This window comes from Lonchura striata, chromosome 10, assembly GCF_046129695.1.
Source record: "Lonchura striata isolate bLonStr1 chromosome 10, bLonStr1.mat, whole genome shotgun sequence".
Lineage (NCBI taxonomy): Eukaryota > Metazoa > Chordata > Aves > Passeriformes > Estrildidae > Lonchura > Lonchura striata.
In genome coordinates this window covers 13196949-13222710 of record NC_134612.1, presented here as the reverse complement: position 1 = coordinate 13222710, position 25762 = coordinate 13196949, and the positions used below count along the sequence as shown (strand labels likewise).

General features: G+C 37.5%; 1 protein-coding gene across 2 annotated transcripts in view; it reads left to right on the top strand.

The window, feature by feature from the left end:
• SLC9A9 (solute carrier family 9 member A9) overlaps positions 1–25762 on the top strand; it is a 180324-nt gene that overhangs the window by 29426 nt on the left and 125136 nt on the right. For both annotated transcript variants that reach the window (XM_077785661.1, XM_021536919.3), the window contains exons 5-6: positions 11097–11212; positions 19198–19303. In XM_077785661.1, the coding sequence (XP_077641787.1) occupies positions 11097–11212; positions 19198–19303 (222 nt within the window). The remainder of the gene's footprint in view (positions 1–11096; positions 11213–19197; positions 19304–25762) is intronic.

Sequence of the window (25762 nt, the reverse complement as noted above, 5' to 3'; positions counted from 1 at the left end):
CGGAAAGCACCTTGCACTCTGAGTATCTAGAACCTTCCTGGTAGTGGGGACAGGATGTTTCCACTGGCATTTTCATTCACTACCTTGAACTTGTCAAGTTGCTCACAATACACTTAAAAGCAGAGGATTAGGGAATGGCTTCTCTCATCCCACCCCTCACACTCCTCACAAACAGCAATTGCCTGATGTTCCACGTGTTTGGTTGTTATGAGTCATTGCCCCAAGGGATTTACCATGAAAATGCTGCACCTCTTAAGGCTGAAGGTAGATATTTCTGGCAACTAATGTGGCAGGAATTTTTGGAACCTTTTAGGCCAGTCACTGGCATAAAACCTGAGGCTGCCTGAGGGAACACAGAAATGTAAGTTGTCTTACTTCACTCTTGTTACCCAAATTCACTCTTCCCTCCTTCCCAGACGGCCCAGGCTTTTGCCATACATTTTGAGGCATCAGAGGTAAATATCAAATCTTCTGCACATAATTCTTATTATCACAATTAGCCATAATTAAAGAACAGATACATATTTGATGCACTTTGATCTAAAAATAACAAAACTATAACAAAGAAACGGCTGTGTGCTATGGAGAAGAACCAACACGACTGTGTGAAGGCGCTGACTGAAATATTTGTGCTCTGCTGGCACTGAATCCATGTGATCCAGGAGCACAGTCTGGTGGGAGGAGGCAGCTCCCAAAAGCCAGCAGACTCCTCCTCTGTAGGGCACTGATATTGTCAAACTCCTTAGTACAACTTATTAGTAAAAGTGTTTAAAATAAATATACAGTAGCACAATAGTAGGCTTCTTGGGGACCCTGCTGCCATACTTAATGTATTAAAAACTCTTTCTATATAGCACACCAGTTAAGGATAACTGTATAAGCAGTATAATCTGCTTTCCACAGGTTAAATGTTTTGAAGCTCATGTACTGCTGATTCATTCTGAATGATATCACCACAAATACTTCCACCCTGAGAAGTTATTTATTGGCTTTGAAGGTTTCTGTTCCTGAAAGTTCATGACAGTAGTTTCATATCACTTCAGGCCTATCTGCATGCCTGTCCATCAGTTAATTTTTCTTTTCCAACCAAAAAAACTGTTTTCACTTGAGCAATGACCATCATTGCACATCAATACTCATATCCCTAGAAACAGGAGCTAGCCTGGGCACAAGAAATTTTATTGTTCTCCTCCATCTTTGTTTATTAGAGCAAGGATTCTGTTTAAAAACAAACCTAAACTTGAAATGTTTGTTAAAGGCTGGATGTGTTCTTTTCCTGTCTATACACTTAGAGAAATTCTCACACTTTCAGAGGTCTCAATTTTAGATTTCAATTACTGAGGCACAAGGCTGATCCAAATGCCAAGATGTAACCACACTCTAATTTAGAAAAGTGGAACTTCAATATCTTAAAGTTGGTTGATATTCCAAAGTGTCCCCTGTTTCTAAGGGAGACAGAACCAAGCCCAGGTAGGCACCTGGAAACTCTCAAGCCTTGCAATATCCCTGTCTGTCCTAAACACATTTAACATTTTCATAAAACAATAAATTTTACATTTGAAAACTGCATTAATTTAAATGCCTGTCGAGGGTACCTGGCAATCTTCAATCACAATGCCGCTGTGAATTCCTCTTTTCTTTGTTCTTGAGCTACTTGTACCATTATTTGACTGAGCTAATCCAATAAAAATGCTAAAATTGTTTCAAACATTTTTCTTTATAGTTCATTTCATGACCTATTTTACAGCAGGCTATTCTCTAATCTAATTTACATTATTCTGAAATCACAAACTGATCCTAATTACCTTTTAATGATAATACAAACTAATTTAAAGGAAACATCAGGTGCTGCAGTGAGAACCTACTGTAGATTTTCCTTGCAAATGAGATCATGGGGTTTATGTATTTTGATGTGAAATACTAAATGAAAATATTTTCTTGTTTTTTGTGTAAAATTCAATACTTACACTGTAGTTTCAAATGTGGGGGAAATGTGTTGCTGTTTCAGAATCTTTGGAGGAGTTCATTCTGAAATTTAGAGAATAGCTGAATTGTTCATTAATTAGTTCAGCATGAATAATAACCAGAAGCATGATTCTGCCTTTAACATAGATTAATAGCAGGTTAGGATGCAGTAACATTTCTATACTTGGAGAGGCAGTTCAAAACATTATTGGCTCTCACTTTCTTAACTCAAAATAGTTCTCTTGTGAATTTCTGCTGAATCAGACTTGTTTTTTCCTTTTAACCACTCATATCTGAAAGGTTTGAGGACTATCCACAGACAGTGGAAAGCATTCTCTTTATATTAGCATTCTTGACTGTCCTGAAAATTATTTCTGAAAGTAGGATTTTTCTGTCATGTGGAGTTCTGAAGAAAACACATTGAGTTTTCTTCACACATACAATATTCCTGAGGTTGAAAACACAAAATTATTCTCATATATCCCTCTGTCAATATAATAGTAAGGTGCTACACAGTGATATTATATGATATTATATGTTGGCATATTTGAAGCTTCAAAGGTGAAGAAAACAAATACAAAGTTTTGTTCTGGGTCCATAGCTAATCTGAGACACTTAGTGCTATCACATGTGGATAAAACCATGGATTTAGCAGAGACTTTAATATTGAAGTCAGACATTTATATTGATAATGGGATGGGATTAGGGGTCTTAACATTTCAGAATACAAAGCACCCACTCAGCTGAGAACTAGAGAGGAGCTTCTCATATTGGAGGCAATTTTATGAGCTGCAACAGGTTTTCTTGAACTTAGAAAACCCCTAAATATTTAGACCAGACTTCAGAATGTTTACTTCTTGTAGGTAAAGAAAAACCTTGTATGTTCTGATTGCTAGAATTATGGTCATCATTCAAGTATCTCATTGGTGAAGTGAATTCATTGCTGACTTGACTGAATGAGCCAATTAACCAGTGAATCCAATTTACCTGACCCTGACTTGGTGTGTTAGTTCAGGATGAGACAACAGTTGTGTAATCAGAGAAGTCTGAGTTATTGACATTTAATTACATTTAACACCTGTAGATAATACAATCACTGTCTTATTTTCTCTCTGTAAACTGGGTATTTTCAGTCCTTTTTTCATAATGCAAGTCTCTTGGTGTCACTAATATATTTTTTAGAATGCCACCACCTTCTGTAAAACAGTGATTTTGGATTTTCTAAAATAATTTCCATTATTGTATATGGAAAATATTTTCTAGAGTTAATTTTTACTGTCATGAGGATATCTGTCTCAAATTATGTATGTAAGACTGTCAGTAATTCATTCCCTTTTCAAAGGTTCTCTCAATTTATAACAATGAGTAAAGTAAATCTTGAGATAATGTTTAAATTTGTGTAGTGTAATAAAATATTAAGTGTCACTATGATTGGGACACTGTACAGTTGACAGTGTTTCATGGCTCATTTACCCAAGTAATTATTACATTTTACTCGGCACTCTGAGATCAAGTGCAGGTTTTTCATTGCAGAGGTTCAGGTTGTTATGCATATAATGCATAATGCCTCTAATTTAAGTGGAGCTCAGGAGCACAGGATCCTGAAGCTGCATTATACTCATTAGAGAAATATTAAATATACATTAAATTATAGTGTGCAGTCATGAGTGGTGTTGAATAAGTTTGTATGTCTGTGATGCACACTGTTGTAAACCTCTAATACAGTGAGGGATATTTGAAAGTCAGCTGAAAAAAGAGATAAGAGATTAAAAAAAAAAAAAAAAAAAAAAAAAGAAAGAAAGAAATATCATTTATTGACAGCTTCCAGGGAAGATTAGTGACCTGAACTTTCATCTCATGTGTGTTCACGCCTTACCCCCTTTTTATCACTCTTTACTTTTGCTACACTGTTAGCATTTACCAGCAAAATCTACAATTTTATTTTTAAATTTTCAACCTAGGCAAAATGGTTTTTTCTATTTTGAAGAAAAATATCTTTATATTTCAAGCCATGGTTGAATGTACTACAGAAGACATTCAACATAAAATTCATACTGACATGTGGCTACTCTTTACTTTCATGAGGACAAATCCATAGGAAGATATTTTTAGTTGAGCAAAGGCTCAGACACTGAGGCTTTCTGAGCACTCAGGCCTTCTGCATAATCTTGTTCAAGCCAGTCCCAAAGCCTCAAACACAAATATGGTTGGTCATCCCTTAACTGAAACAACAGGGCAGGACAGCCCTGCAATTTTGAAGCCTCTTTCAGATCTCTTCACTTTTTCTATTACCAGTGGCCCCCAAATTGACTGATACAGAAACCTGGGCTGGGTTTTTTATTTACACTCAATACCTGTTTGCTTGACTGAATAACTCCGAACTGCCTTCACTTTCCCAAAACTCCAGAAGCACAGGATGGTCTGAGGAGCTGCCTGTGGACTGGGGGCTACTGAAACATAGCCTCTCTTTCCATCTCTGAGGTGTAAAGTGTGTTTCTCTCCTTTCAGCCTTCCCATCCCAGCTTCTGATGTACCAAGCACACAGAAGATGACCTGTGACTGCCAAAATCTCTGTGGCAGATCTTTGGCACTGCCCGTTGGGAAGAGCCAAGCCAGGGCCCTTTGCAGCCGAGCGGGGCTCGCTGGAGCTGTGTCAGATCTGCTGCAGCTCTGGAGTTGTAATGCTCAGCTGATGGACACTCACTGTGCCCCAGGTAACTGGGGATGCAGTGGTTTGTAAAGTCAGGTTCTTTTCTGATCTGTTATTTCTATAGCCAGAGGGGTTTTCTTCTTGTGTGATTTACACAGAATAACTTTAGGTAATGTTACTATTGCTTTATTGTTACCTGACACACTTCAGTGAGGTTTTCTCCTGCTTTGATTAGTGAGAAAATTATTTTTTGGAGAAAAGCCCATGATACTGCCCTTTCTAGTGACAAAACTGATTTAAAAGAGAACTAAAAGAAGGAAGTAGTAGCACACAGAGCAATTCGAAATAATGGATCACTGCGGCCAGAGCATTTGATGTGAAGAATTCTATTGTATGGAAAAATTATAGAAATATATTGGTATGTCAGAAACAGAAAGATCAAAATAAATAAATAAATTCTTAATTTTCATCTCTACTATTTGTGGTTTTCAGCATATATTTTAAATTCTGACTATAAAAACTGACTTTTTATTTCTAGTATGATATCAGTCAATCACTATGTTACTTGAGATACAATTGAGAATAAAATCATCCCCTTTTCCTATTGTTGGTTTATTAATATCACTATTCCTTGTGAAAAAGAAATGTGAAGGAAGAAACATTTTTTCATCTTTTACTTGCATGATTACAATCTGTAGCTATGTTCAACTGGCTCCAAGCTACAAGATAATCATGTCTAGATAGGGCAAGATTCTTTAGGGAGTTAGACTATGAGATAAAAAATTCTCTGCAGACAAGAAAACACATTTGGCAAGAAAGGTTTAAATTACAAATCTCTTCCATGCTACACAGCATAACTGCACAAACACTTTAAATCTGGAATTATGTTTTTAAAACCTTTAACACAATCAAGACCCATAGTGAGATTCAGCAGTGATAATGCAATGAATAACAAAGCTGAATAAAATACATCTGCTGATGAAATCATCAGGCAGATGGGGCTATCTGTATTGAGGATACAGGGCATGTGTGTGTGCTGTATATCTTCACTTAGCAGGTTCTGTTGCATTCTATTTATGTCCCCTAGAGCTTTAAATTAAGAGTAGATTCTTTGAGAACTGGTAGGTTTTCCCATTTTAGTTTGCATGAGAGGATGCAAAGAAGCGGTAGCCTATAAAATACCCTGCTAATATGTATTTATTGCCATGATTTTTTCAGTTTGCTCTATTGCAGAGGGATAGGTGCTGTGATGCCAGGACCTGCAAGCTGAAGGCGTGGCTGGGATTTTTGACTATACCTATGAGGCATATTTTTACCACAAGGAATTTAAGGGATTTTTTTCAATTTGCAGTTGTCTCATCTCACAAGTACCTAAGGTACCTTATGCACTGTCATCTTGTCCCCTTTGTGCACAGTTCATAGCTGCTCTCAACAGTTCCTTTGGACAGCCCTGCAGTCTCACATTGCCAGGGGTGCTGGTCCCGGGCTGCTTTCCCCAGCTGCCCTGGGAACAGCACAGCCTCTGTTGTCTGATGGGGTGCTGTGCTCACTACCTGCTACCCACATGGCCTTTCTTAGCCACCCCAGAGCTCTTGCCAGGCTTTCAGCTCTTGTAAGTGCAGGTGAACCCAGGGGGAAGAAATGATGTCTGACTCCAGTTGAGAAGGCTGAATGATTTCTTCATTTTAACTATACTATAATACATTAATATACTGTTTAAAAGAGATACTAAAACTACATACATACTTTTTCTAACTACCATATCTAACTAACTCACAACTCCTGACCCTGTTCTCGAGAGTACAGACACAGGTGGGTTGGATTGTCCATCAGGCTCAAACAATTCTCACCAGAATCCAATCAAGCAATCACCCCAGGTAAACAATTCTCCAAACACTTTCCACATGGGAAAACAAGGAGCAGAAATAGAAATTGTTTTCTCTTTCTTTCCTCTGTGCTCCTCTATGAAAAAATCCTGAGAGAGAGAAGAATGTACCTGTCACATTCAGCCTCTCTGTCTTGAAGACTCTTTCCCTTCCCAGTGTGCTCTGATCCTGTTTGTGATTACTTCCAATGCTTCTGTCCTTTGCACCTTTCCTGCAGCCTCCCCATTCTGCACCAGACATACCCCACTTCCTCTGCTCTAAAACTACCAATTATCTCTCTTCCACTAGCAGTTTGCTGAAGAGAGGTTTTGCTACCAAGAGCTTTCTGACAAGAGCTTCCTGAAACCCCCAAAGCAATTTTGCCATCTCTTTTCAGATCCCTTAGAACCAGATGCTACTAAAGGAAACTCTTGCAAAAACAACAACAACAACAAAAACTCCTGTTCAGCTGCATCTAAAGATCTTCCTGAGCATTTAGAAAGTTTTGAGGGTTTGTGTGTTGTAATTACTCTTTCAAGGCCTTTAGAGATGGCTCTCTTTTTTTCCCTCTACATGTAAACAGCAGCTAGCCCACAGATGTCCCAGTCCCAGAGAAGCTTTCCTGAAGAGCAGCTTTATAAATAAACTCATTGGACCCTTCCAGCAGTACACAGACAGCCAGTGTGCTTTCCAAACTCCATTTCCCAATGCATAGCAGAACTGTGGTGGTAAAAAAATGGACCCTGCACAAATGGAGACTCTTCACCCACACTTTTTTACATGAACAAACTTCAAAATTCAGCCTGGCTGCAAAAATCCAAGGACAACCCAATGCTCAGAATAATTAAAGCCTCAAACAGTTTTTGTTCTGATTATTTACTTTTATTTTTGTTAGTCTTATCAGTTAAAAGGGATTTTTTGTGTCGTTGTGCTGAGATTTTGTGTGTTTGTGTGGTTTACTTGCTGGTTCATACTGGAAATTGTGGTAGTTAAAGTTCAGTTTCCCAGAAGGTTCTTACTTCAGCAAGTCAAATGTTTATATGGTGTGTCCTCTACTGTGTAATGACAGCATTCTATATAGCATTTTTTAGTGATGAGGCACTGTAAGTGCCAGACTTGAGTAATCTGGAAAAATCTGAATTCTCATGGGTTTCATTATATTACATTACTGTTTTTCTCTTTTCCTGCTGAAGTGGTAAAATACTTGCTCTAACTTGATGGGCTCCTCCCCAGACTTTAAAAAAATATGTCTGGGTGTAGAAAATGTCAGGTCTCCTGCAGCAAACCTAATCTGCATTTTATTCTTCTGTTTTCTTACTTTATGACATTTCCAAATCTATGACAAATCAGTTATTCACGTTTTTCTGAAGAACCAAACCATCACTAAGTCCAACTGAGAAGTTTTCAGCAACTTTTAATTACTGATCAATTTAGCTGCAATTTTTTCTAAAGTATGTTTCTAATCATCTACTTTCTGATCACAAAAATACATGGCTTAATTTGAGGACTTATTCATGACAAAAAGAAGTTAATAAGGAATTAGGACAATTCCAGATCAACTCCCTGCTTGGAATTGATTCTATGTAGCTTATAGAACAGACATATATACCTAGATGCAAAAAAATGTGCATTGTTTGGGATACTTTGTCACCTAGGAGAATTCGAGACCCACGAAATTAGAGGGACAGAGGGAAAAGAATTTGACTTCAAAGTGTAGGCTTAAGGTCAGACTTCCATCACCCAGGATAGGACCCATGGCACCTTGGTACCACATCCCAGTGTCACATTCATACACGTTCCAACTGCCTAATTTAATGAATAATTGCTTTTTATGAGCAAGGTGAGGCAGCCTGTAGGAACTGGGACCCTGTTTGGCATCTTAGTGTAGGAAAAATAAAGGACAATGGGGTGAAGCAAGGTTTTGGCTCTGAGAGTGGAAAGGGACTGCAAAGTGGAGCCACCTCTTTTGCCTGCAGCTTTGGGCTTTGTGAGAGTCAGGCTCTCCCTACAGTTCTCACTGGCAGACAGGCCATTCATCAGTTTGGGAATCCCAGAGGATCTCTAGGCAGCCAGGACGTGCTGGACACACACAGTGCTGGACAAACCCCCCCAAAAAACCTCCTGGGAGTTAAGAGCCTTTGTGGATGAAAGTGCAGCAGGGACCTAAGGCAGCAGCTCTGAGGACTCAGATTTTCAACAGAAGTCTCCTATCCCAGGTCTGTGCCTCATTCATTTTGTTCCACAGACTCCTACCCACTGCTTCATTTGGGGAAAATGAAGGGACACTTTCTCCTGTGGTAAATACAGTGCTCTAAATGATGCATAGTTCACAATATAAATGCAAAATCCAGGCTTTTACAGAAAACAGCTCTTACTCTATAAAATTATCAGATAAGAATCATTTAGAACACAGATATAAAGATTCCACATTTTATGAGACAACAGCTTTACCAAGGTATTTGCAATATAGATTAAAAAAATATTTTCACAAAGTATATAAAATAATTTTGCAGTATTATTTTAAAATTAAGATTTTTCAAAGCCACATTGAAAATTAGAGTTACACTGATTTGCCACTCAAGTTCTGTTTCCTTTACACTGCCCTGAAGATCTCAATTCTGAAATTCTAAAGCAATGAAAAATAAAATGTAGCATTGTCTATTAGTAAAAAGGATGATTTCACAGACAGGAATTGGAAATAGAAGTGCTATCCTACTCAACAGACTCAGAGCTCCTTATGTTAACTCCATTGATGTCAATAGCCTGCTCTGTGTCAGCAGTGAGCTCTGGGTGGGAGCATGTTCCCATGGGACAGGAACATTCCACAGGAAATTCAGTCACTGATGCTTTGATTTATTTACAACTTACTAGTAGACATTTCATGAATTTTAAACATATATTAAAGGGATGTTTGGTTAATAAAGATATCTGATTTACTGAAATTTGATGTAAACTTGCTAAAAATATACTAAATGTATCAAATTAAATGACAGCAGCCCTAAAAATCAATAAGACTATTTTTTTCCAATTCTACTTTATAATAGCAGTAGTTCTGCATCAGTGCAGAACATTTCCTTGGGATTAATATCCTGCTGTCTTTGGGAGTGCTTTCCTTCTTGGGTTTCCATCCAGAACAGCTGTGTTGGGTACTACTGGATGATGTGTAATATCACTACCATGGGGAGTTCAGGTATCCACTGGGATCCATCTTTTCAATAGGTAGAATTATCAGTACTAAATTTGCCAAATAGTTAGAACTTAGTTTGGTTTACTATTTTAAAATATTTTTAAATGAGGGAGAAGAATGTCTCTGGTCAAACCTGCAAGTAGGTTTAGGGAATTATTTCTAAAAGACATGGCTGCGCTCACTTCCATTACTGTGGCTTTGGATACAACTGAAAATTGGGAGAGCAGCACCACAGTCAGGTTTTGAAGGACTCATTCCTTAAGCTGACAAATTTCACTGGGGATAAAAAGACTAAGTTCACTGTAAGGTCTTGAGTCGTTTTTCTTTGGGAAGGTAGAGAAAGTGAGCTCATCAATCAAGGAGACCCACAACTGCATACAGGGGTTTAGGGTGACTGCTGGTGAGCTGTGTGCTAGAGAACTTCTGTAAATATGTACACAAATACTCAGGGCCACTGGGGAAGGCTGTGGTGACCTCTCTGCTTCTCTCCTTGTGCAATACAGTGAGCTTAGTGAAGCATCTGAAAGCAATTTGTAATTAACTCTCAGGCTGTTTATTAATTGCACTTTATCTGTCCCTCAGGTCTGTGTTCATGTGACTTCAGGAGCACCTTAGGAGAAAAGCTGAGGGCAAAACCTAGCTCAGGATGAGCATGCATGGAACTTGTTTAAATGATTGGTTTAGAGTCTGAAGTTAGAAGAGCACAGGTGTCAATTTATCTGTTTATGGAACAGGCATTGAATGCAATGGAGTTTATTAACTAGACAGAACCTTAACGATAACGTAAAAATCTGCAACAGATTATAACAAGTGAATCTCTTTTCCAAGTTATTTCAATATTCTAATTGGAATGCACGTCTCAGAGGGCACTGTCTAGTTACATAAACCAGTGATAACATTTCCTGTGAAACTAGTGAGGCTGTAGCAGTGCATTTTGAAGTGTGACTTTGTTGGCTCACTGACACTGAGTTGCTAAATATGCCCATTTAGAGACCTTATGTGGAACTAACATTTAAAAGCTGATAAAATAAAACAATTCACTTAGAAATACAGAGCAAGCCACAGAGCTGATAGTAGAATTTCCTTTGTTTAAATATTCTGCATTAGACAAATTTGTCTTAATAATGTCTTCTTAATCTTATCTCATCTTTCCTTTTGAAAAATAAACAGCCCAAACCATTGTTCTCTGCTAACAGCAGATGAAAATTACCCAGAAAACCTTTGATTTGGAATTGTCTCTGACGTTTCAATACAATACTTGACAGTTGAACAGGAAATAGAATTTTTGTTATAGCAGTTTATGTTCAGTATTCATGTGATACATTCATTGAAAAGAAGCTGAAGAGAATAAGAACATGTTTAATACTGTAAATTAAACATAAGTATTAATAACTCTGTCTGAATACCAGTCTTATCCTTGCCCTGACAGGTTGATAATGTATGGCTTTGTGAAGGCCATGGTACACATTGGCCAATTAAAGCAATGGGAATTCCACTTCACTGACTGTTTATTTTTTGGATCACTGATGTCTGCCACAGATCCAGGTAACCATTTCAAATAAATTACTTTTTCAAAAGTCAGAAGAGTAAATAAGAACTGTATATGCCATAGAAATGTTCAAAGTCTCTGTTGTTGTTTTGGTATTTTTTCTTTTCTTAGCTGTTAAATACCTGTTATTCTGATAATCAAAAGTCAATCAAAGTCCAAGCCAGCTCCTGAGGTCCCTTGTGGTTTTTTAGTAGCTAGTTTTCCTAGGTTGAGATCACAAACTTTATAATTGAGGTTACTGAAAAGGTTGGGAAATGTTCTCTGATCTTCAGGACACCACGTGAGCTGCCGGGAGCTGGAGCCTGCAGATAATGATCACAACTCACAGCCACCAAAGACAGGGGAATGGAGCCTCCAGTCTGGCCATATAAATCCTGTTTGTGTGAGATCAATGAATTCTCATGATAAATACAACTGCAAAGTAACAGATTCCAAGAAACTGGCTTGAGTTTGCAGATGTGAGATTTAAAGCCCAAAGTTACAGTAAATGGCAATGTCTAGGCAGCAGACTCAATCAGTTTTGGAATCACAGAATAATTTTGATTTGCAGGGATGGCTGGAAGTCTTCTAGTCCCACCTTCTAATTAAAACAGTCTCATCTCAAAAGTTAGCCTAGCTTTCATAGATTTGTCCAGGTTTTGTTATGTTCAAAATGTCAATAAGAGTATTCAGATATTAAAAGTATTGCTATTTGCAGCTGTGGGAACACAGTAAAGGAGAAGGTGAACAAATATTTTTTAGAGGCTATCTACTAAGACAAAAAAGAAAATCTGCAAGGTGCAATGGATTTTTGCAAAATTTTCAGCTGAGCTGTTAAAGGAGACAGAATAGAAAACATTTTGTGATGCATGTGAAATGCTGCATTAGTGTTAAAAAACTACCCTTGAGAAGCTTCTCTGAAATACTTAGGAATAAAGCTTTCAAATTCCTGGCTTTTAAAAGAAATTAGAAAAATCAATACTGTTCTACAATTTTTTTCCAGTCTTTAAATGAAGTCTCAATATTTAACAAAATATTTTGGGCTTGTGATTTATCATTCTGACAGCTTAAAAGTACAGTAAAAAAACAATTGATTTCCACAAAAACAGTTGTTGCAAGGTTACTGTAAAAGCTGCATCAAATTGCTATTCTCAAATTAATCCACACATCCAATATGCTGCCACTTCTTCGACCACCCAGTTATATTAATAAAATTCAGCACATGATTGAAGCCTATCCTCAGAACAAGAGAAAAACACAGAAGTTGGAAGCACAAGGGAAACTTAGGAAAATAAACTGCTTATGGAATAACAGTGTCTTTACAATTTCCAAGTATATTTCTTGATAGTGCTATAAATAGAGTTTTGCAGCTGGCTTAGTTTCTTTCCCATTTCCCAGTCCAAGACTATTTAGTTTCACAAATGTTGGCTTATGATGAGTAATGTATAGGACAAATGCACTGATTTTGACTATGAGTATTAAATAACCACTGATTAATCTAGAACAGTCAAGAGAAAAACAAAACAAAACAAAACAAAAAAAAAAAAAAAAAAAAAAGAAACTCCTCTTGAACTATAAGGAATAAATTACAAGGAGTACTTTTCCCAGAGTTTTAAACAGGCTTACAAAGCTAAAGCTGCAGTTGAGAAAAATATTTTTAGTGTGACAAACTGTCATTGATTAATATTGTTTCTAATTACTTCTCTGCTTATATAGTCTCTGCACATCCAAGAGTTCTTTAATGTCTTGCTCCCTCTGCTATCAATTCACAATATTCTAAGTTGTTTCATGTGTTCACTAATTTTACCCATACATTTGAACCTCTCAAAGACTTAAGAGAATTTTGAATTAAGTTTTTCAACAATTAAATGCTCAACACTGCTGAAAATATTTAATTGTGTTTTAGCATTTGGTAGTGAATTATAATCTCAAGTGTGTAAAGAGCTCACTGGCATTCCAAAATCAATTCAAATATGGTCCCCTAGAGGACTGATACGTATTAGGGCATAAAATAATCAGTATAAAGATTTTATCTGTGATAACTACGGTTCACTTTGGGTTTTTTTTCAGAAAACTTTAGTGAAATGTTGTTAGTGTTATCAAAAATAAATTAGTCTTAAGATTAAATAATAAATTCCTGTCAGATTTCCTACATGATTTTTCATTTAATTCTTCACTGTGTAGGATTATGAACTCATTTCAAAAAGAGATTTAATTTCCCTTGGCTACGGAAAGCAATTAAATCTAAAAAGATGCTAAAAACTGATCTGTTGACTTGACAGAAGTTGGTTTGATTGAGCTCCTTATTTGTGATAGTAAAGATGACTGGTAGGTGTTTACATCTTAAATAAAGACCTTTACTGTCAGGGTAGTAAACAAACGTATGCCAGGTAAAATTTTCTAGTATTGTTAAGAAGAAAGAAATACTGTCACAGCACTCTGTAGCTTTTAGTTCTGAAGTTTATCTGAAGATTTTTAATCTAGATATTTTGGCATAGAAATAATTCAGAAGAACTGCTTTTATATGCTGTGTGTTTTCTTACATAGAAAACTAGCACTTGAACTAAGATTAAGAAATTAATTTAGGGCTGGATATACTTGGGACTATGTTTTGCATTATAGACTGTGATCCTTACATATCAACAAGATTTTGTGTTGATTCAAAAAACTTTCATGTCTCTAGAAAGCAGAGTTAGAAACTTCAGGGACAAAACATGGTTACTCTCGACCAAATAATTCATCTTACAGAGAACATCTCCTTCCAATAATTTATAATTTTCAGTAGAGAAAATTTCTCATTTTAAGATTTCAGGTGAGAGGTTAAAGTTTCAGAAATAGAATTTTTAAATTCCCAAATTATCTCTTCATTATTCTTTATTTAAAGCATGACACCAGTATTTGCATTTTTCTTTATTCTGATCAATAGGCATAATTCATCACCTTGTCAAGGAAATAATGTCTTATTGTTTCATCTGCATAAAACAGCACAGATTTCCTTGTTTCGCTGTTGAAAGGGTTTCCTTTTGTTGGTACTGGGACTTGGTTTCTGATGTGCCCTGACTCTGGGAGTGTTTTTGGGCTCCCTTCAGAGGTAGCAGAGTGAGCAGGGACGGGGCTGTGGAGCCCAGCTCGGGGTCCCTGCCCACCAGAGACCTGCCAGTGACAGTGCCCACGGGTTTGGTGGCACAGCCGGCCCTGGGGCTGGCTGGCAGCCCTGCTGCAGGAACGTGCCTGGGGTGGAATCCTGGACAGCACAGACCCGGCACAGGGTGTAGAGAGGGGACCAAAACTGCACAAGCAGCACGGCGCTCTGGGCACGCTCCAGGGCTGCTGCTGGTAGCACCTTCTGGGCAACCACTTTCATCCAAAGACATTTTACATGCCTTCAGCCCTTCCTTTTGGTTGTTTTTTTTTTTTTTTGGGTTGTTTTTTTTTTCTAATTTTTGATGTTACAAGTATAGAAAACTGATGTACCTTCACAGTGTGCTGGAGCACAGCTGTTTCTGAGCTATATGAACTCCCTTACCTTTGGTCACACTGACAATCACAAGACTCTTCCCTTTTGCAAGTTACTATGGTTACAGCTGAACTGGAGCTGTGGGTTGCACTGCTCTTATTATTGATAAAATTGGATATTTATCAGAAAAAGCAGTTTCTGTTTCTCATAAAATCAAGGGATTTTGCATTAAGAAGCATAATGTATAAATACAGCAAGGTAATGCATTTCAAACACTCTATGTAAAACAGTTTATAAATGTGTTTTTAATTTAAATATATATCTGCTTTCTTATTCGCCACTGAACTAATCTGAGAGTGCTGTGACTTATTAATAGTGAAAAAGTCTATAATTCAAATTGGAATCTTTATTTTTAGACAAAGTCAATAGGAAATAAAAGTTAGATTTCTCTAATCTTATTTTCTTCACATTTGATACTGCACTCCTAAAAGAATTTAGGCCCATGAGCTATGAAAGGTATTAATAGTGCTAGTCAGAAGACTGAGGTACAATAATACTAATACTTTTTATAATTGTGTAATTTTTTTTTTTTTTGTTTCCTTATTCTTTTAAAAGTAACAGCAAAGTAGTATTAGATATAGTTAGCATATGGATTGTTGCAGTTTGGTGGTATTTCAGTAAATATACTTTTTACAGGCATCTATAACAAGCCAATTTGTATCTACATTTGTCAAAAGGTACCTTTCAAAAGCAGCTCCACAGACGCTTCTATGACTTGGGTACAACTGAAATCATGTTGGGCTTAGCATATGACAGATCCTACCTCAGCCCATGAAGTCAAGGAAGAAGTGAATCAGACTTCTGTTGGCATAAATAAAATCTGTGAAAATCTCAGATGCCTCACTATTTCCTGCTTCCCATCACTGAGTTTTTAACTGAAGTTCACAACCCTTTCTGAGTCAGCAGCTCTGGTACATGGTATTCCTGTCGGTGTCAGTTTTCTACTGCCACAAAAGGTGTTGGTGCTCCCCCAATGACCTGTCCTCCAGTCAGTTCTATACCCACCTCATTTTCTGTCCCCATTACCTTGCACTGAAACAAGAGATGCTGAGTACTTTAATGAAAAGTAGTTTGGTATCTTTGTAATACAGATTGTATCTAATGAATTATAGAAGTCTTTGAGTAGTTACCACACAAAGACCAAGCCCTACTTACTGTGCCTTCAGAAAGCCAAGGGACAAGCTGACTGCAGTGCAGCATCTGCAAACTTTTCTTAGCTATCAGAGTTCTCACAGACTGAACATGTTACTGTGGTATAGGATTATTTTAATTTACTTCCCTTGAGTTTTGATGTCATCTATTTGACAAAACATGATGTGACTTCCTTGGACATGATGACTATTCCTAGAGCATTATTCTAAGGTAATTTAAATTAACTTTCTTCCATAGCAGAGTAGCACATCCCCTTTGATGTGTCCATTCTGACCTATGCCCAGAGATTCTCATAATTAATGAAGGCAGTTGTGGTCATGAAGAAGTGCCTAGACAGTGGTGGTCAAAACAAGGTGAAAATGTTTTCTTAAAAGGGTGGATGTGCTAAAGATCCTGCAGATCTCTGTTCTTCTGCAGATACTACTTATAATTTTCATTAATGAGTTGGCTAATGCAATGGAGGGTTTGAATGTTGTTTATTGTACAACATTCTGTTGAAAGGAGATTGCAAACACTTTGAAAGGCATGGTTAGAACTCAATATGATTCCTGTAATGATTTAAAATAGACAAGGATAAATGCTACACTTAAAAAAAAGCATCTTCATAGATAAGCAATAAGAAGTGAGTGTTCACTTTTGAAAACAATTTCGAATTTACAACCTATGAAAGTGAGTCACCAGTACCAATACATAGCAAGAAAAAGGAAAACAAGATTTATTAACATGTTCTACAGCATTTTTTCATTCTATTTCTTGACAGCAAATGTCAACTACATTACTGGGATGTGGTTTTAGGCACTGTATTTCAGGAAAGATATGAGCTGATTAGAGGGCAAGAAAACATTACTAAAGGAGGAGATTGAATGAAGTGAGTCATTTTAGGGAGGAGATGTCTGAAATGAGTCTTTGAATAGACAAATTCTGCTGAAAGAAAATCAGAATAAATATGACAAATTTTTGTCTCTCATTAGGCTAGGAATGGAAATTGCAGACTTGAAAAGCAGGAGGGGAGATTTGGGTTAGACATGATTCAGGAATAATTGCATTTATAAATGGTATGAATACTGAAGAGCCAGTTAGACTCCCTTGAGTTTTGTGGAACCAGCATCATTTCAGTTCTTTAAAAACAATTCAGATAAATTTCTGTCAGCAGAGGTAGGGCTGAAGTTTGCTCTGCCTTGGGCCAGACAAGCAGAGAGACAGAGCAGAGACCAGGACCCTTCAGTCAGGGACAGGTAAAGAAGATCCAGTAACCTCCCCTGGAAGTGGGCAAACATTTGAAATGTAAGATACCTTCTGAGAACTGGGTGAACTGGGGAGTTTCTCCCAGAAGAGGCAATTGATGCATTACTGTGTTTCTTGCGTTATTATTTTGCTTTCATTTGAAAATTTTAAAGTAATATTTTTGGGGTAGAGTTGGGAGAGAAAGCAAGAAGAAAATGTTGTTTATTTAGGAGGCAGGAGGAAGGAGAGGAATGTGTAGGCATCTGTCTAATTGTCTTGGCCTGCTCCACACACACCCCAGCAGTGCATTGACTTTGATTACTGTTTTCTTTTCCTTCTATCATTATCACAGGGACTATTAACGAGAGCCCAAACTAATTAGCTAATAAGCAAAAGCTGAAAGTGGCAAATAGTTTTAGAAAACAAGTCTGGTTTTATGCCAATGACATTAGAGAGCAGGAGACTAAAGTGAGTCCACTTTTAGCACATTAAGTCAGCATTGCTAATTAGGCAAAAACCTGAATATAGATGTTGGTGAACCAAGAAAATATCTTTTGTCAATAAAGCTTCTGCCTACACCTTTGAGTTATTCTGGGGAAAGAACTCTTTTCCTAGTTTAAATTATAACTGCAGTGGGAGTAGATGGGTGAGGTTACCAGGATAGTTAAATATAACTAACTAATTTAAATATAGCTATATCAGCAAATGTTCAGCTACACACATCTCCTAAATTGTCTTCTGTAGAATAACACTTCCAAAATTCTTCAGAGATAACACATCAACAGAGATCACTTTAACATAAAATCTCACAGGAGAACTGAGAACCTACTTTGGGTTTATAAACTGATTTTGAGATTACATAGATATTTAAGTGCCATTTAGAAAATCTTAGCAGCAATGCTTTCAAAGTTCCAAGAAATGTTATAAGACAAAGCATAATCAGCTGGTCATGCTCTTCAATGAATTATCAGCAGTCACATGAATGTAAAAGTGTATAATTTTTATTTCTAAAATGTCAGATGTGAACTTGGCATCCCAGAGGCACTCCTAATCTTTGGGATTCCTGGGATATGAGGACAGAGTCAACTGCACAAATATGTATTAGAATGAGCACCAGTGAAGCAGTGAGTTATCATGTAATTTTTAACCAGACAAGTTATCGGGGATCTTCACATTGAATTTTGTTTGAAATGAGAAAGTTCTGCTTTGTCCACGCAAAGGGAAAATAGTAAGAATAACAAGAATTCAAAAAATACATACACAGAACATAGACAGCCTTCTTCAGCTGGAGATGATGAAGTGCAAGATAGACCACAGGAAGGACTGTGATCCCCTGTCTGCAGGGAAGAAGGAAGAACAGAGAAGGCCTAAGTTAATATCTACAGGACTTAATTACCTGAATATGAACCAAATGTCTAAATACTCCTGATGATGTGTGTCTAAATCATTTGCTCACCTTCAATTTAAATTCACCACATTCTATTTTTTCTATTGCACTGGTGAACTGGTAAATCAAATATAGGGTATCACTCAGGGAGAAGGAAGGAACTTAAACTATGGTGTGCTGAAGGAGCCTTGGAATGGGTTGTAGTTGTTAAATATTCTGGTCTGGGCCCGAGGCTTCCTGGATACCATGAGGCACATTGCTGGGCATCGGGCAGGACAGGGTGGTTACGCTGCACATCCCTTAGTGAACATGTGTAACAGATGGGTAAGTGTTATTATATCCTTCTTCAAACAGGCAGACCCCCTACTCATCACACACAAAATCCAGAGCAAGCCCAACTCTTTTCAGCACCCTTATTCCTCTGTGGTCACAAGATCACAGTGCTTTATGCACAGTGAAACACACTGTGACATTTTAATTTCTGTAGGATTCTCTGTGTGAGAGGGAAAGCTTCTTCCTAACTCAGCTGAAGCAGAAAAACTCATAGACTTAACGAATTTAAGGATCTTATGTTTTCCAGTTCATCCTTCTTAACTCATTGTTATCCACTTGGGCAATATATAGGACTGGGCTTCTCAAAACCAGTATCTAACAGTGCTTTATTTCTTGAACTGCCAGAGGAATATGAAAATGCCAACTCTCTTTGCTTTCTTTCCATACAGTGACAGTCCTTGCTATTTTCCATGAGCTGAATGTGGATACAGATTTATACACACTCCTGTTTGGAGAGAGTGTCCTAAATGATGCTGTGGCTATCGTGCTGACTCAGTAAGTTACACCCACCTTCTTTTTTTACTTGGTGAGATAGTTAAAGGTTTATTCACTGATATCATTCTCACTGATATAGCTTGTTCAAGTATAGCAATGCCATTTGAAGGTTTTGTTACAAAGATGTAACTTTAGAATTTTTTCTTGGTTTGTTAACACTAGAATTCCAATATTGTTCATAGCAACTATATATCCAGAATGCAATTTTAGTTCATGTTCTTTAACCCAGAAAGCAGTATATTCTGTGAAATGGTAAGCTTATGATATCTTGAAAAAATAATGCTAAATGAGCACCTGGGATATAGAACAACTATAAAATCAAGACAGGTTCTTTGTATTTTTTGCAATCTATTATTTTCCAAGATTAAAACCACAAAGTGGTACACAGTATCTGTTTATCTAATTCTGTCTATGGAAGCTGGCAGAACTTCAGCTGATAATAGTATCTTAAATTTATATATAGCTTTTTTGTTCTCAGGAATCCTCAAACAGATCACAAATGATGGGCCAAATTGCACAAGTATGTGCTGTCCTAAAAACACAGATGCTAAGTACATGATTAATGGGATCTCAAGTTTACTCCACTCTACATGTATTATATGCTTCCCAGAGCTTTGCTAGAAATACAAATAATCCTCTCAGATAATCTTAAAAGTAACAGGAACTGCAAAGTCAAATTGAGTTCTCCACGATGTTTGAATGTGCTTCACAGTAAGCCTCAGTTCAGTGCCAACTTTCTCCTTAAACATGGTTCCTTGAACAAGGATTTATCCTATCTTTCAGAATAAAAGGCTGTACAGTAGTTAAAAGATGAGTTTAATATTTTGTCTTAAACACCATGGAGTTTCAACTTATAATCATTGCTGCAAGAAAACCGCATTTGTTTCACAAAACAAAAAAGAAATAGCATTTCTATTTAATTTATTATTCTCCAGTTATCAGTCTAGTAACCTTCACCTACACTAAACTCCTCCCAGAGTTTTCAGAGTTTTCAAGCGCTGTCGGTGTCTCAGTACAGCAGTCCAGGATTAGAGACAGCGTGGCTGTCACATCCGGGACTGGGGCTGGAATGTGGCACTTGGGAGAGCTCTGGTACATCAGATAATAAAATGCACAAAAGTAAAAGTAAGCAAAGACCAGACAACCGGGTAGAGAGAGCCACAGAAAAGCGCTGCAGCAGCTATTAGAATTGGAAAGACACGTAGGTGGCAATGTCTGAGATTTTTATCTCTCTCCCTGGGCATTGTTTAATAGCAGCCGAGACATTTTCAGCTCATTTAGACTCCTCGTCTGTTAGTGCAAGGTTCCCACAGAGGAACAGAAAGGCTCCAAGCAACTTAAGGGACCTCGGAGTATTTTGAATCTCTAGTTTTCAGCCACCCTGATGCCAAAGCACACAGATCTCCCAAAGGAGCAACTCAGCTGCAGAACAAATCTAAAAGGAAAAGTCCCATCTGATTCCAGTTCCATCAGTATTCCAGTACATGATTCATGAGTTTCTAAGCTCTGCTCTCCCCAGTACTCAAGTCTAGGTTATGCACCTCAGCCTATCTACTTCTCATGTTTTCTTTGCTGTTACATGGGAGATTACAAATCTTTAGTATAGAATCTCTTGTCACTGGAAATTTGATGTGTTTTTTTTTATATATTCACTGTGACTAATTCTTTGATTTCTACAGTAATTTGTAGAGACTGAAGAGAATACATGGCATCATCAGTTTCACATTTCATTACTCTCTGGCTTAAATAATCAGCTTCTGCACAAATACAATACTTCTGCAACCCAATCTAATCTTCCTGGCATTTTAAGTAAATATATACTGTTAATATTGCCAGCTTCACCCTACTAAACCAACACCCTACTAAAACAACCTGAGTTTTAAATGAAGAAAATTGTTTTTCTGTCACTGCAAAGGAACAGCTATTTTTTGTCATGTAACCCATACCATTCTTGTATGTAAACACAACATGTTCATAATTACAGCACTAGATGTCTATTTAAAAAGGTGTGAGAATAATGTTTACAAATCCAGAAAAGCGAGAGTAAGTAATTTAGTACGCTACATAATGATAACCAGAAAAATAGAATATGAAAATACACATTGTTTTCCATTATCTAACGGAACAGGTAAGATAATGTCTGCAGGAGTGACTCACTGCAGGAGAGGCAGGAAGAGAAAAGAGAAAAGGCCCTTATGGCTGGAGGTGGCAATTTGGCAAGGTGAAGGCAGCATGGCTGGCTGCCAACAAGGGCTTAGATTGATCTCTCTCCTTTCTTTCAGCTTCTCCCTCCAGTCTCTATTTTTCCTCTCCTGTTTATCATTCAGTTTAAGAAGGACAGCAGCAGGACCAGCCACCCCTGCATTTCTCTATGGCTTTAGCAAGTCACAGGAGCTGTGTTGCTGCAAGAATGTGTGCACACAGTGAAAACACCAACCAGGGACACCAATCCTCTGGGCCAGCTTAACAGCTCCCCTCTGCCACCCTGCCCCACCAACACCTGGCTGTTTGTGGCAACTGCAAGGTGTCATTTCTAGGGTGCTATCTGAAGATAATCCGTGCAGGAGGGATCACTGTGACTCAAACTGGCAGCAGTGGCTGCAGGAAGGCTGACGAGCTGTTGTGCATCTGGGAGAGCTCACACACACAAGGGCCTCCCTAAACAAGGGCATGGGAGATGCAGCAAGGATTTTCTCATATCGAAATCACTTCCGGAGTTTCTTACAACTTTTCATTATTAGGATAAAATTCTCCTTTTAATAAAAACTTGTGAGAATTCTCACAGAAAATAAACATCAGTAATTCCAAGTATTTAAGAAAAATTATAGCAGAGCCTTAGAAGACTTTTATTGCTTCCTCCCAGAAAAACACATATGATTAATTAAGCCACAAACACTTCCTACATACATTGTTTCCCAGAATACTGACTGAGGAAAATCCTGATAAAATTAGTTTTTTGGTTCCTCTTAAATATTTCCAGGATGAACATATACCAACTCAGGTCATTGTACATTTTCTTCACTCAAAAGTTACTTTCATTCTAGTCTAGACATACATTATAGAAGTCAATATCATGCTCAAACCCTTCTTTCTTGGCAGAAGCTTGTATAGGGCTTTCTAAAATAACATTGCAAAGGTAACTGATTTATTCAAAGAATAACAAATGTATTGAAAAAAAGTGTCAATTTCCAGGGAAAATAACTCAGAAGCCAGAGTTCAGCTCAATTTAGATGCTGAGCACCCTCTAAAGTTGTCTTTTCTCAGACAGTGATTCCTATAATTATCTTAGGCAGACAAGAGAATTCCTTCTGACACACTGGTGATTCTCACTGGTAGGCACAGACATCGTATTAGTACTTTTTGTACAGTTTAGATCTTTTCAAAATATAAGGAACTTGTGATATAATGGACCTCAAATAGAAAATTAATGAGAATCTTTAAACCTTTCTGGTTCTAGGTACTTGTTTACCTGTGTTGTTATTATTTCAGTGGATTTAATTCTGTTATGTCACTGAACTTGAATATAGCATACACAAGAGAGAAATGTAACCAGACACTGAAAAACAGACAACTGACAAACATCAAATGCAATTGCAAGTATTCAGTCTGTATTTCATGTGGTCATTATCCCAGTGAGGGCCAACTGTCCATTATCAGCAAGTGTTACTTCCCTACTTTTCACAGTTTCTAACTGTTGTTCCTTGAGTATTCTACATTAAAATCAGCTGTTCTGCAAAGGATAAGAACTGATATTGTAACCATGCTGCTGAATAATTAAGCTGAGAGCTGGGAGTTACAGGAATCATATTGGCTTTGAAAGTTGTAATGGGTGTCTCCTTGATGCATATCTCAGTAGATGTGAAGCTCCCTTTATGATTATATTTTTATTTTTTTCATTTGTCGTGGACTGTCTCTAATTTGGATCCTTTGCCCTTCCATTTTTGAAGCATTATTCTGTATAGTTTTTGCCACACTTTGATCCCTGAACACATTGAATAATAAATTTTACAGGGGAAAGACATCTGAATCTTGTCATATCATATTTTTCCCACAAAATGTTTATAGTTATATTCTGAAAGTGGCCTTTAAAAGCAATATTGTGGGTTTCCATATGTACTGTGTCAAAATCTTTTGTTTCATGTGTATCATGAAGATTTTTCTTTTAGCTTATCCTTTGTTTCAGCTACCTCCTCACCTGTAAGTAACTGGGAGTTTGTTCAGTCTAAGAACACAGGGAATTCTGTCAGCCTGAATCCCCTTCCTCGTGCTGAGATTTGTTAGGCACTATTAGCAAATGGCAAAAAGTATTGAGTCATTGCATAAGAGAAAAAAAGGATACTGGTTTCTCTATGGCCTTTATAGTTTTAGCCACTTTTTAAACCCTGTATTCATGCAATTCCTTAGTGTCTTTTACAATACTGTCTCAGCCACTGGAGTGAAAATGAAACTAATTTAAGTTCTATTTATTCTCAACATGTATCTGAGTGCTAAGATGTTATTCACACGTCCTAGACATATCAGTTCATAGAGATAGTGTAAAAAAACACTTCTATCCATAAGTGGGCCCTTATGTACACACAGCTAATAGCTTCAGTGTACTTACACGTAGAACTCTTCAGCCTAGGAATTCTTTTTCAAAAGGATAAAAGCCTCACTCCTTGCCAACTAATGTACAAAGCGTGCACAGAACCTTTCAAGGGAGGAAAGAGGGAAATAAAAGCACCTGTGCTATCAGACAGGTGACAGGTAAAAAGTATCAACACATACAACATTTTCCTGTTTAAAGAAAATAGATCTCTAATGTGAGAAGAGATGGTGAAATAAAGATGGTGAAACAAAATGAGCTGGTGAAAGCAATAAATGGACATGGTGAAGGCGTGGCTAGGAAAAAGAAGCAAGAAACAAAGTCTCATTGTGTAACTACAGATCATGACAGTGATACATAAACCTGTAGCTAGGACACTTAGAGGGAAGAAAAGCTTGTTTACTCATAGGCATGCAAAGGAAAACCTGATTATCTTTCTCTGATGCAATTTTGCCCTTTTATATTGGTTTGTAATGAATACCTATGTTGAAATCCTTAAGTAGTACATCAAAATCTACTTCTGAACTGTAGAAAAATGGCAACAGAATAGGAATTAGAACAGCCAGTTCTAAAGAGTGCTATGCTGCAATCAGACAGTGAATCTGAATTCAGAAAAGGAATGAGATTCTGCCAGCAATACCGGGGGTTGCTCCCAGACCCTCTCTTTGCAGCTGTGTTTACACCGACTGGTTGGGCAGCCTGGAGGGACTGAGGTGTGTGTGAGCTCCGTTTGAGCTGGGGCAGGTTTAGATGAGGGGCTGCCTTTGCAAAGCCTGACCCAGAAATCACAGCTCAAAGTGAGACCAGCACTGGAACCCAACAGGCACAGGGAGAGCTGCTCCATGGTACTGACCTCATGACTTTGAATCCTTTGCAAATATTTAGGGATTTCAATGTCTGTGAGCTACAATTCTGGATGAATGACTAACTGGTTCTCTGGATACAGGCTTTGCCTCATTCCAGATAAATGCTATTTGTGATTTTATTCCCACAGAGATTCCTGAGGAGGGATGTCTGTAACATTGTGGAGGAGAATAAAATAGAATCCCCTGAAAACCTGAAAGCAAACAAAATGCTGGATAGAAGCTCAGCCCAATCATTTCACTTACTGGTTCCCTTATACAAGATGGATTTGGCTGCTATTCCAAATATTTTTGGAAAGATTTATATACCAAGCAGCCATTCAAAGTCAAATAACAGAGTAATTTATATATTAATAAAGCAAAGAGTTAATTGTGCATCACATTAGTGAGTGATTTTGAAAGGTAGATGAGTAGTCCTTTTCTGTATTATTTCTGTAATAATGAAATTTTGGTTGTCCATCTGCTCTTTTTACCTTTGAGGAAGGGTTTAGTCCCAGCTTATTTTGTTGATGATAATTAGAGTTTCACGTCACTGACCATCTGGAACAGGAGATGTGAGCACTGGGAAACTAACCAAACTGGCTATTAGCAGGAACTTTAAAAGAGCTTCTCTCCCAAAATAGAGGAAATCCCACATAAAATGTTTGTACATTTGCTTAACAAAACCTCTTTCTTTTCTCCTCCATGAGCTTTACTGTACAGACCAGTCTTACACTTAAATGAAAGGAAAAAATGCTGTTCAGTTTCTGTAATGCTTCTTAAAGCCAAAATTTCAGTATGAAAATGGGCACTTGGAAGAGAATATTTTAAGGAAGTAGTTCTCATTCCTCAATTTTTTTCACATTTCAGTATTTTGTATATTTTTCCCAAGATTATTGCCATATTAAAATTTTAGTTAGGTTCTAGTTAATATATGCTAAAGGTCTTGCTCTCTGTGCTGCTGTGTCTGTGTGAGCTGGAGCTCATTTCCCCCAGCAGCCCTCCCAGAGCTGTGCTTGCACTGGGAGCTGA